Raw genomic sequence first — 12,761 nt, forward strand, 5'->3', positions numbered from 1 at the left:
AGTGTACTTGATTAATCTTTGTGACTGAAACAAACACTCCCGTTTCAGGATGCTTCAAACATTCAAATGGAAACAACAATTATCATCACTGAGTTTTATTGAGCCTATTCTTACATGGAAAACATGAATAAAAGACTCTTTCCCCAATTCTGCCAGGACTCCCATTGCTTGACAAACAAAAGCTCTACAATGCAGATAATGTACAGGGTGGTTAAGTTCACACCCTGCCTGGAATGTGTTAAGTAGCTCTTTCGATGAAACCAGTGGGGGAAGCTGGGGGGTGTAATATAGGTTTATTTCCAGACAGTATCTCAGCTTTTTCCTCTAACACTTTTCTGTTATTTAACTCATAAAAAATATCATCAGGATCTCTGTATAATTTAATATTTACAGGACAGTGAAATGGGAATTGTTGATCAACTGGGAGAAAACATGAGAGAGGGTCACTGAAGATGTATGCGAGGGCTCATTTTGCATGCTGGAGTCCACTCTGATGAGTTTATTGATCCTGTTGTCAAACTCTAATTTAAACGTCTAGTCGTTCTGGTTGAAAGCTGTCCCAGATACATTTCAAAGTCAATAAAAATGCTCAGATGACCGAATCGTTTTTGTAAAAGCCACAAAGGCCATTGTTTGCTATTTAGCTTACAGTTTCTGCAAGCTAAATGTGTATATGTAATCATGTTATTTAACAGTCTGTTGTATACGACTTTAAACTTTAAAAGCAGTATTTTCAGAGTTAGATTCTTAATATTTTCCATAAAATTTCACATAGTGGGGAAACTGCGTGCTATTTTTCCTGGTGTTTATTTCGAGCACTGAGCAATCTACTGTGGGCCAGAGCAAGCAGTAAAGTATGCAAAGCATGTACCAAGCAACATGGTGTGTTTGTGTTGATGTGTTGATGCTGATATTAGAGAATTTTGTTCATGCATGTGCGCAGATGAATTATTGTTTGTATGCACATACATTCCTAGATTGAAGACAGAACACAGTGAAATACCTGCACCCCAGACCACATATGGCCCCTGCTCATCCTCTTGATTGCCAGTTACTTATATGGGTTTCAGCATTATGTTCAAGTGGCATGTTAATTTGTCCTAATGATTCACACCATGCCCGATCAGTGGGGGGTCTACAATTCACATGCAATATCATTGACTCCAAATGCCATGAGAGGCCACTCGAAACCCCCCACCCCCACAGTTAATTAAAAACAAAGTAGCCTTGTTAATTAGTAGCAGCAAGATTATGCAAGACTGATTATATATGAAGAGGATATGTTTATCTTGGGGGTCAGGGATTTATTAACATTACACACTTGCACATCCAATAGGCTAAATTCATTCAAATGTATTTCTAAAATATAATTTATAGCAGTATATCTGATATTTATCTTTTCCTTGTCAGTTCAAGTAGCATTTACAGTGTGGATTTTGTTGACAAGTTCATCAAGGATGGGAAACTTAGTGAATTTAGTATTCATTTATATCATTAGCTCAAAGAAGAAGATGTGCTCATATCTAAGGGTAGTTTCAATAAGTTTGGTCAAAGATACAAAACACAGTATAACAGAGGATCAATCCATCTTAAATAATTCCTTTTTGGAAGTCTAAGGAAACTGGAAAGAAACAAACTGGACTTCTTTAAGTTACATGAAGACGTTTCACCTCTCATCTGAGAGGCTTCTTCAGTTGTGACAGTTTCTGAAGGGTGAATAGTTATATCCTTCAGAAATGGGTAATAATCACGTAGAATGACATGAATTCTAGTCACAAATGTGAAGAGAATGCCATTTTTATTCAACTTATATTATAAGTTATAACATAAAAAACAAAAACATTAGTATGTAGTCTAATTTGAATGAGACTATCACTTCCAAGTTAACAAATTGGTAGTCAAAAATCAGAATTAAATATGAAATTACAGTCAAACTGAAGTTAGAAGCATAATGAAATCAGAAGATGTTAAAAAAAAAGTCAAATTACTGCAGTAAACATGCAAGCTTATGGCTAAATAGTTGAGTAGACCTACTGTGACTGTCCATGGGAATAGCGTTATTATGTTGTTGTTGTTGTTGTTTACCACAATTTCAGATCATGTGTGGTAACCCATTCTTTAGTTTCTCATTGTGGCCAGGTCCAGTACACAGTACCATCCAGAAGGTGGCAGCACTGAACTGTAAAGCTGTTTCCCAATCGCAAGAAATATGAAAAAAAGAAGAAAATATTCAATATGTCTGCGCCCTTTAGCAAGGTGGTAACGAAGCAAGCTGTTTGTAAATGATGTTAATAGGACGTTTCTAGACAATGTTTAAAGAATTTATGACTGGAGACTGATCCGATATAGCCACCGCTAACGGGAAAAATGGATTAAAGCATTCGGCATCTTGAAATTTGATTTTATGATCACGTTGAGCTAGCAGGGAACCTTCAGTGAGTCGTTTACTTCCTCAGATATTCATATCATGTTTTTGTAGATTAGTTCAGACTTAATTGTAAACACACCACCCATCAGCCATGTTTTGTCAAAGATTTTCTGAATCCAAAAGAATAATCTGTTGTTGGGTTGTAGTATTCCGCATGAGAGCTTCTCACCACTGACTTGAACCTGTTACAAAATTTAAAGTGTCATCAAAGTAAAGTTATCACTGCCCTGTTATATTTACGCCGAATTCAAGAATTTCTTTTCACTATATAGGCTGTATCTTAATGTAGCATCTGAAAGGAATTTATTTGTGTTAAAACATAAATAAATACCAACTTCTGTATTTTTGAATGAGATTTGGCTAAATGGACTAGAGACCGGCAAAAATCAAGTCTGTTTACTACGCAGTGAATATTTCAGCCACATCTACATGTAAAATGGCTTACAGAAGACTTCTAAACCTTCTGCCCAGAGGAAAAGAGTCTGCCTATAATCTATGGATACCTCGCTTTCAAAAACCACCATATGTCTTAAACCAAACTGTTGAAAATAGAGCTAAAAGAACTCTTTACACCAGCACGCCACTGATGATGAAGTTGTTGTCAGTGGATGAGATTTTTGCCAGGAAGTCTCTGCAGGAGCACCTAAGGAAGACTGAGGCAGAGTACAGTGAATGTTTACAAGCCATCAGTGGCAATTTGGTAGAGGAGCAGTGCAGTGAGGATGAACTGAAGGCCAAGAGGACCAAAGTGTCCCTGCTGGCTCCTCTTATCCAGACCATCAGAGAGCTGGACACCAAGCAAAAAGAGATTGCAGAGACTGAGACGCTTCTGAAAGGTTTGTGGAGAAAGATCTCTAATTACTAAGCCACAGTTGCTCTCATTTTGTGAGAGTACAATTACTCTCAGATCATGGTAAAAATTCTATGGGTGTCTGTTTTTCCTCAAAGATGAAGACCCATGTTTGCGGGAACTGGCAGAGGTGGAGAGAGCAGGCTGTTTGGAAGATATTCAAACTCTTAGACAAAAGGTAGAAACTTGATTTTTCACTTTGTGATATCAAGGTCTCACCCGAGCTATTGGTAAATCTTATTGAGCGCGCTGACAGTGTTTCTCTTTGCATTTTCAGTGTTGTTATACTTGTTGCACAGCTGACACATTATCACATTTCTCTTGTTAATCAACATGCATCATCAAATCAGATTCTGGATCTATTGATTCCAGAGGAGGAGATTGATCTGAGTGACCTCGTCCTGGAGGTCACCGCTGGCGTTGGTGGTCAAGAAGCCATGCTGTTCACTGCTGAGGTCAGGAAGTCCATATGTGTATTAGTTATTTTAAATTGAATATTGCTATTGCAGCTGGCCAAAAACAGGATGCTCACAGACACACATGCCATCTGCAATAAAGAATAAAGCGAAAGGGTTTTTTTTTTTCTGTATTTACATGCCAACTTCTATGTTCTCCTCTCCCCTTAAGGTGTTTGACATGTACCAGGGCTTTGCTCATCACCACGGCTGGTCCTTTGACATCCTGGAGCACACAACCAGTGAGCTAGGTCAGTGGACATACACATTTCTATTACAAAATCTTCCACACATTTATTTTTCCATCATATCAGGGTTAAAACTTTAAAGAAAAACTATCATTACAGTTTTTTAAAAAAGATTACTTTAATGTATTTATTGGATTTCCAAATGAAGGAAAGACATTAAAAATTAAAAAAAAAAAGGAAAAGAAAATAGATCTGTTCAGTTAAAGACACAAGCTCAGCATCAGTGAAATCATATAGTTTACAGAAGCCAAATTTCTAATTACTATATTTACTCAATTATATATTCATAGCAAAGTAATAATCCTAAAAGACAAAAGAAAGCACAAACAAAAATAATGCCATGCATGCACTAAGAAAACGTCACAGAGAAACAGAAATGCTTGTTTAACAAATTTGAGAGAAGAATCAAAACTAATCAAGAATTATTCCTTAGTTTTTGGTGGTCTCAGTCACGTGGTCATTCTTACGCTTTTATGGATTTTCTCTTGTTTAGTATCTGTCAGAATCAGAGTGAATTCAATTTTATGTGTCCCTTCCACATGAAAAAGACAACGTTTGGCAATTTTTCAGCTAGCGACTGAAATTTAGGTTATGAGGTGATGTCTAATTAAAAAAAGAAGAAAAAGTAGATTTGCGAAACGTGTTTACAAAAAACAGCAAAGGCCTGAAGTTTTGATTTGGTAAAATTGTAGTAACTTATATGAAGCACAAGAGGGAGCCCTTGTGCCACAGAGATACTGAATGTTCAGCGGTATGGATTCAAACAGTGCCATTAAACAGTGGGGAAAAGTTCATTTTTAAACTTGTAATCTAAAAACATGCACCAAATCAAATACTTTATTCGTGGTCACATTAAAAGACTCAATTCACTCAAATCATACCTAAATTTTTTCCATCTGTTTTTGTATTAAAATAGTGAAATTTCTGTGGTTGTTATAATAAAACAACATCAGGGAAATCAGCTTTTTTATGTTACAGTGCTTAACAAATTCCTTAGACCACCTATTGTAAAAAACAAAAACAAAACAACCCCCCCCCCCCCCAAAAAAAACCAAGAATACACAAATATTAAATTTATTTATGTTAATCTATGTTAATTATTTGTCACGTAAGAACAGGTGGACTACGTCACGCCTCAGCTAGTATCAGCGGCCCTCAGAGCTACAAAAGGATGAAGTTTGAGGCAGGAGTTCATCGCGTTCAGAGGGTTCCCAAGACTGAAAAACAGGGCCGGATGCACACCAGCACCATGACTGTGGCTGTGCTGCCCCAGCCCACTGAGGTACAGCTGCAAATGGATGTATCCAAATAACAAGGATGCTGTTAAAACAGCTCAGTTTGCTCAAATGAATCCTCATTAAACTTACAAAGTTTCCAGAGTGTTTTGTTCTGTTTAGCTGCTGCTGATCTAAATATATGTAGTATATGTAATTTGTAATGTTTGTTTGTGTTCTTGTCAGATCTCTTTCACAATAAACCCAAAGGACCTCAGGATAGACACTAAGAGGGCGAGTGGAGCTGGAGGTCAACATGTCAACACCACAGACAGCGCTGTCAGGATAGTTCATCTTCCTACAGGTAAAAACTGGACATAGCACGAAACTGAATGCAATACATGGCAATTAAGTTTGAGGCATCTGTTATTCCTTCCACAAATGGGGAATATAGTCTGTTTTTCATAGACTATTAACGAAAGGAGATGACAGTGCTGTTTAAAGTGGTTGAAAGGAATTAGCACTGCGACAGACTGGCAACCTATCCAGGCTGTACCTTGGCTCTTATCTAGTGGATAGGCCCCAGATCCCCCACGACCCTGAATTAGATAAGAGGAAGAAAATGTAAGGATGGATAAATGCAGTAAAGTAGATCTTTATTGTGTGTTTGTTGGGCAGGTGTGGTTGCGGAATGCCAGCAGGAGCGGTCCCAACTGAAGAACAGGGAGAAAGCCATGAAGTCCCTGAGAGCAAAACTGTACAGCATGAAGCTGGAAGAGGAGACCAGCAAACGCTACAACCAGCGGAAAATACAGGTAGGACACAGTGAGATACAAAGGACAGTTAAAGGTAAACCACAGGTGGAAACCATAAAATACAACATAAAATACAAATGTGATGCTTTGTCTCTAAAACACTGACATGATGTTGAATTTGACTGGTGTGAAAATATAATGAAAACACAGGTAAGATATTAGTGATTTTGTTGCTAGAAGTAACAAACATCGCTAAATTCAGTGCTTCTCCTTTTCCTTCTCCTCCAGATCGGCACTAAAGGACGCTCAGAGAAGATTCGGACCTACAACTTTTCCCAAGATCGCATAACAGACCACCGGATTGGCATGACTCTGCACGATTTAAAAAGCTTCCTGCTGGGAGAGGATCTTCTGGACGAGATGAACTCCTCACTTCAGGAGTTTTCCAGCCAGGAGATTCTCATGGAACTGCTGGGAGAAAACAGTCAGGACAGCTCATGAGTTTGTCTCTGACAGAATTTATTTCAGATAATAATGTAATGCTGGTCATTCCTAGACTGTGAAAACTGTGTAGGGAAAGAGAAGATGATGCATTAAAAGTGGGCACAAATCTCAGCAGTGCCTGATACGAGATGCGTGTCCGAAAGTGACACAGCGTCACAACAAACAAAAAATTGGCAAATAAGTAACTCAACTTTTTTTGAGTGGATCTATAATTTAGTCAATTTGCACATTTGTCTGACAAGTGAAAGATTCTGGGAGGAGACCCAAATACCTCAAGGGAAGTTCAGGGAGGGTGTCTGGCATAAAAATAAGGCAAATCACCAAACATGTTAAATGTTTGTACTGCTTAAGCAGATTATAAATTATCTCTGCTTCCTTACTACCCAAGAGGTCATCACAGTAGATGGATCTATATGTTTGATTTGGCACCAGATGCCTTTCTACAACCCTCCTATTTATCCAGGCTTATGACCTCTGGTCTCAAACTAGGGATGTTTTTAGGCAAACATGTTAACCACTAGACTATGGAACCACTTCAATAAAGACTTTAAAAACTTGTTCCACCAAAATGCAAAACAGTTATTCAGTACAAAATGCTGTTTAATCTCTTGTGCAGTGCTATTAATCATATACTGTCATCTATATTGGAGCATGGGGTGGCAAAAACAAAGTCTGAAAATCATGCCCAGTGATATACAGTGCTTAATAAAATTTATTAGACCATCTTTCCTAACACCAAGGAAACACAAATATTTTAGAAATCTTTTAAAAACTTGTTTAAAAGTTATATTTTTTATTTATTATTTAAATAGCAAACTGAATTCACATTTGTATACCTCAGTTTGAGCTCGCTCACTGGTTACAAATGACTCAAGCATAACTAATTTTTCTGCTCAGGAATGCAAGTGGAATACTTTGATTTGGCATCTTAGTAAAAAAAAAATATCATGCTTTACTGTTTTACAAAAAAAACAGTAAAAATAGTAGATTTGAAGATTCATGGACCAGAACAATAATTAGATTTTAGCATTTCTTGTTTATGTTTATTTTCTGCGATTTTGGTCACTCAGACCACATCACTTTCTCCAGAGATGAACTGCTAAACATCAGGCAGTCGTCTCACTATAGTTCTTATCCATTTTTCACAAACCTGGAAAATTTTTTGGAGATTTTAGTTGGAGGCGCAGCAGCTCTCTGTGGCTCCTGGAGGAGACGTAGACTGGTCGGAGTTTACATCCCTCCTCAGGCCAACTCGAACAACGCACTGTGCGAGCTGGCTGACCAGATCACCACCCTGGAAAGGAAATTCCCGGATTCCTTTACAATTATCCTTGGGGATTTTAACAGAGCAAACCTCAACCACGATCTCTCTAAATACAGACAGCATATAGACTGCCCTACCAGGGACAACATCATACTGGATCACTGTTACACCACTCTAAAAGATGCCTATCGCTCTGTGCCCCGGGCAGCTTTGGGACATTCTGATCACTGCCTGGTCCATCTTATTCCAGTTTATAGGCAAAAACTCAAACGTGCCAAGCCTGTAGTCAAAACCGTGAAGAAGTGGACTAACGCAGCAAAGCAGGAACTGCAGGACTGTTTTGACTGCACTGATTGGACTGTTTTTGAAGCTGCATCTGATAACCTGGATGAGCTCATGGACACTGTGACATCATACATCAGTTTTTGTGAAGACGTGTGTGTGCCAACAAAGACCTTTTGCACATACAACAACAATAAACCATGGTTCACTCCTAAACTCCAACATCTTCGTAAGGCCAAGGAGGACGCCTACAGAAGTGGTGACAGGGCCCTGTACAAGCAAGCCAGGAACACACTGACCAAGGAGATCAAAGCAGCTAAAAGGATCTACTCCCAGAAGCTGGAAGAACGGCTCTCAGCCAACGACCCTGCGTCAGTGTGGAGGGGCCTGCAGGAAATCACCAGCTACAGACGCCCCCCACCCACTGTTGAAGCAAACAAAGACCTGGCCAACGAGCTAAATACATTCTACTGCAGGTTTGAGACGGACAGACTCCCACGCCTCACCCTCCCCTCCCCAGAGACACTGCTTCAGACACTGACCCCCAACATACCTTCCACTTCACCCCCCTTCACCCCCACCCTCCCCAATCCAGACCCAACGACCACCACCACCCTCCCCATTTCAGACTCAACGACCACCACCACCCTCCCCATTTCAAACTCAATGACCATCATCACCCTCTCCAATCCAGACTCAACGACTTCCATCACACCTCTCACCCCCCTTTCCTCCTGGCGATAGATGTACCCTTAGGCCTTTCGCCATCTTACAATGCTGTGATTGCAGCCATTCCCCAACTCTCTGTGAATGGTACTCATGGCCATTGATCAGTGTTCTTTGATCAGTGGGTTTTGGTCAGTGATTGTTGATCAATGGTCATGGGAATTTGCATAATTATGATTAAGGAACTGACCTCACAGCTCATTGTTCCTTCAGTGGGCTGGGTTCAGTCATTATGCAAACCTGGAAACCTGCAGTCAGCTGAGACTGAAGAAGTCACTTGGATGAGTGACGAAACGTTTCTCCCACAAAACGCTACGTCCAGATGAACAGATTCAACTTTTGGAGATTTACTTCCCTGGATGATTGAGAATGCATCAAGATGCCAGATTATAGCCAAAGGCTAATTTCCATCTGTTGTCCTTAAACATAAAAAATAGACATAATAATTCATAAAAATTCATCATTCATTCATAATAAAAACTCCATCACCAAACTTACACATACACACCATTCTGTTCCCAAATAAAACATTAAAACTATACAACTTATACATGATCACACACTTGATTTGTCCATAACCGGTTTTTAACCTGTGCCTTAAACAAATTGAATGTAGAGCACTCTCTAATGGGTTGAGGAAGACTGTTCCACAGATGACCACCCTTGACAGAGAGGACGTTCTGCCCAAATGCTGTCCGTCTGTGGGGTATAAACAAGTCTCCTCGGATTGTAGCTCGAGTGGTCCTGTCTGAGCTTTCTTTATGCCTAATGAACTGCTTTAGTGGTGGTGGAGCAAGGGAGTGTAAGACTTTATATATTAAACAGACTCTTTTAAGTTTCACTAAGTTATTGAAGTTCAGTAATTTATTTTTTTGTAACACATGACAGTGGTGGTGGGAAGTCGGTTTTTTGTCAAGTAGTTTTAAACTTCTTTTCTAAATGTTTTCAATAGTTTTAAGTGTTGTTGGACAAGCAAGTGACCAGGACGTCAAACAATAGTCCATATGAGAGATGATCATTGAGTAAAAATAAGTTTTTGCTACATTCATATTTAAATTATTACGTATATGATTAAAATTTCGATTATTAAATTTAATTACCTGGGACACTTTATTTATGTGACTCTTGAAGGATAATGTTGGGTCTAGAATGACCCCAAGATATTTAAATTCTGGAGCTAATTCAAGCTCTACTCCATCCAGGAATATGTTTGACTGCTTCAAGTCAGTGGATCACCAGCTTCCTGACAGACAGAAAGCAACAAGTGAGGCTGGGGGAGATCACCTCTGAAACTCGGTCCCTCAGTATTGGTGCCCCTCAAGGATGTGTCCTCTCACCACTACTGTTCTCCCCCTACACTAATGACTGCACCTCCATGAACTCGGCTGTTAAACTCCTAAAGTTTGCAGATGACACCACTGTCATTGGCCTCATTCAGGATGGTGATGAGTCTGCATACCGGCAGGAAGTTGAGCGGCTGGTACTCTGGTGCAGTCAGCACAATCTGGAGCTGAACACTCTTAAAACTGTAGAGATGACAGTAGACTTCAGGAGACATCCCTCAACACTGCTCCCCCTCACCATATCAGACAGCCCTGTGTCGACTGTGAAGATCTTCAAGTTCCTGGGTACCACCATCTCCCAGGACCTGAAGTGGGAGACCAACATCAACTCCATCCTCAAAAAGACCCAGCAGAGGATGTACTTCCTGAGACAACTGGGGAAGTACAGTCTTCCACAGGAGCTGCTGATCCAGTTCTACACTGCAGTCATTGAGTCTGTCCTGTGCTCCTCCATCACAGTCTGGTATGGTGCAGCCACTAAACAGGACAGGAGCAGACTGCAGCGGACTGTACGGGCAGCAGAAAGGATCATCGGCACCCCCCTGCCCTCCATCCAGGATCTGTACCTCTCAAGAACCAGGAAATGGGCAGGGAAAATCATCACAGATCCCTCACACCCTGGACACAGACTTTTTGATCTGCTGCCGTCTGGCAGACGGTACAGAAGCCTGCAGACCAGGACCACCCGACACAGGAACAGTTTCTTTCCCCTCGCCATCTCCCTTCTAACAGTTGACCTGTCACGCTGCTCCCACTGCCAGACTGCAACTGCACCTTATGTACATCCTGTAGTATTCATTCCACCTCATTTCATTTCTGTATTTTATGTATATAAGTTTAGATTAGTTATTTATAGTTGGTTTATACAGCTTTGTGTATGTATGTGTATGCATGTGTAATGTATATATAGACACGTGTGTGTATTTGTCTGCACATATACATGGCCAATAAACACGATTCTGATTCTGATTCTGATTAAAAATACAATTTTGATTAAAGAGTTTGCACGTACTGGTGAATTAACCATTACAGAAACACATAAAATTATTTTGGTTATTACCAGTAATGGTAATTTAAGGCAGCTGTGGCATAAACTTTAGATTGAATGGTAGTATAATAAATTCGTTAAGAACTGTATACACCATTCTTGTTGAACTGAATCTGATCAGATATTCTGATTTCCAATTTCCAGTGGACCCCCTTAGCAACCTCATTTTATTTATTTATTTATTCATTTTCTAAAGTCTTGGAGTCACCCTGTTTCTTGTGGGATCTTGCTCAAATTCAACCAAAATGACCTAAGTACTGCTCTCTCTGTCTCTCTTTGTTTTTAAGATATGGGGTATTGTGCTTTATTTTTATATGGATGGAAAATACATTAAAAGAACCACCCTAGACCACATTTGCACTTTCTGTATTAAATAGTGTAAACTCTACTTCGTTTATTTAGAAAATACACTGCTCAAAACAAATGCAGGGAACACAAAAATAAGACATCCCAGATCTGAATGAATGAAATATTCTTATTAAATACTTTGTTCTTTACATAGATGAATGTACTGTAAACAAAATCACACAAAAATTATCAATAGAAATCAAATTTAGCAACCATGAAGATCTGGATTTGGAGTCACACTCAAAATTAAAGTGGAAAAACACACTACAGGCTGATCCAACTTGATATAATGTCCTTAAAACAAGTCAAAATGAGGCTTAGTAGTGTGTGTGGCCTCCACGTGCCTGTATGACCTCCCTACAATGCCTGGGCATCCTCCTGATGAGGTGGCAGATGGTCTTTAGAGGGATTTCCTCCCAGACCTGGACTAAAGCATCCGCCAACTCCTGGACAGTCTGTGGTGCAATGTGGCGTTGGTGGATGGAGCGAGACAAGATGTCCCAGATGTACTCAATTGGATTCAGGTCTGGGGAATGGGCGGGCCAGTCCATAGCATCAATGCCTTCGTCTTGCAGGAACTGCTGATACACTCCAGCAACATGAGGTGTAGCATTGTCTTGCATTACTAGGAACCCAGGGCCAACCGCATCAGCATATGGTCTCACAAGGTGTCTGAGGATCTCATCTCGGCACTTAATGGCAGTCAGGCTACCTCTGGCGAGCACATGTGGCTGTGCGGCCCCCAAAGAAATGCCACCCCACACCATTACTGACCCACTGCCAAACCGGTCATGCTGGAGGATGTTGCAGGCAGCAGTCTCCAGGCAGCAGTCTCCAGTCGGTCAACAGACTGACTGAGTGGTGTTCAGTTAACAACCTCCAACTGAACACCACGAAAACTAAAGAACTCATCTTGGACTTCAGGAAGGGCAGAGCAGACCCGGCCCCACTTTACATTCACGGGAACCGTGTGGAGAGGGTACACTCCATGAGGTTTCTGGGCGTGCAGATCTCTGATGATCTCTCCTGGACTGCAAATACCACGGCGGTGGTAAAAAAGGCCCAGCAGCGTCTCCACTTTCTGAGAGTGCTCAGGAGGAACAACCTGGAGGAGAGGCTGCTGGTGACATTCTACAGAGCCACCATAGAGAGCATCCTAACGTACGGCATAACAACATGGTATGCAGGGTGCTCAGCTGCAGACAGGAAAGTACTGCAGAGGGTCATCAACACAGCCCAGAAGATCACTGGCTGCTCTCTGCCCAGCCTGGAGGTCATTGCAAACTCCCGGTACCT

The 12,761-nt window shown here is 40.6% G+C and overlaps 1 protein-coding gene across 3 annotated transcripts; it reads left to right on the plus strand.

Moving 5' to 3' along the window:
- The first annotated feature begins 2,200 nt into the window (after positions 1–2,200).
- mtrf1l (mitochondrial translational release factor 1-like) lies at positions 2,201–6,807 on the plus strand. 3 transcript variants are annotated; one of them, XM_005474398.4, is made up of 9 exons: positions 2,201–2,435; positions 2,836–3,264; positions 3,377–3,456; positions 3,629–3,733; positions 3,906–3,984; positions 5,100–5,263; positions 5,442–5,559; positions 5,874–6,010; positions 6,239–6,807. In XM_005474398.4, coding segments are annotated over exons 1-9 (1,326 nt in total). In that variant the 5' UTR covers positions 2,201–2,434; the 3' UTR covers positions 6,452–6,807. The 3 variants fall into 3 exon arrangements, with proteins under 3 accessions (XP_005474455.1, XP_003438265.2, XP_013126698.1); XM_003438217.5 differs by having other exon boundaries at positions 2,201–3,264; XM_013271244.3 differs by lacking the exons at positions 2,201–2,435; positions 2,836–3,264 and having other exon boundaries at positions 3,387–3,456; positions 3,651–3,733.
- The last annotated feature ends 5,954 nt before the right edge of the window (positions 6,808–12,761 follow it).

This window comes from Oreochromis niloticus, linkage group LG13 (assembly GCF_001858045.2).
Source record: "Oreochromis niloticus isolate F11D_XX linkage group LG13, O_niloticus_UMD_NMBU, whole genome shotgun sequence".
Classification (NCBI taxonomy): domain Eukaryota; kingdom Metazoa; phylum Chordata; class Actinopteri; order Cichliformes; family Cichlidae; genus Oreochromis; species Oreochromis niloticus.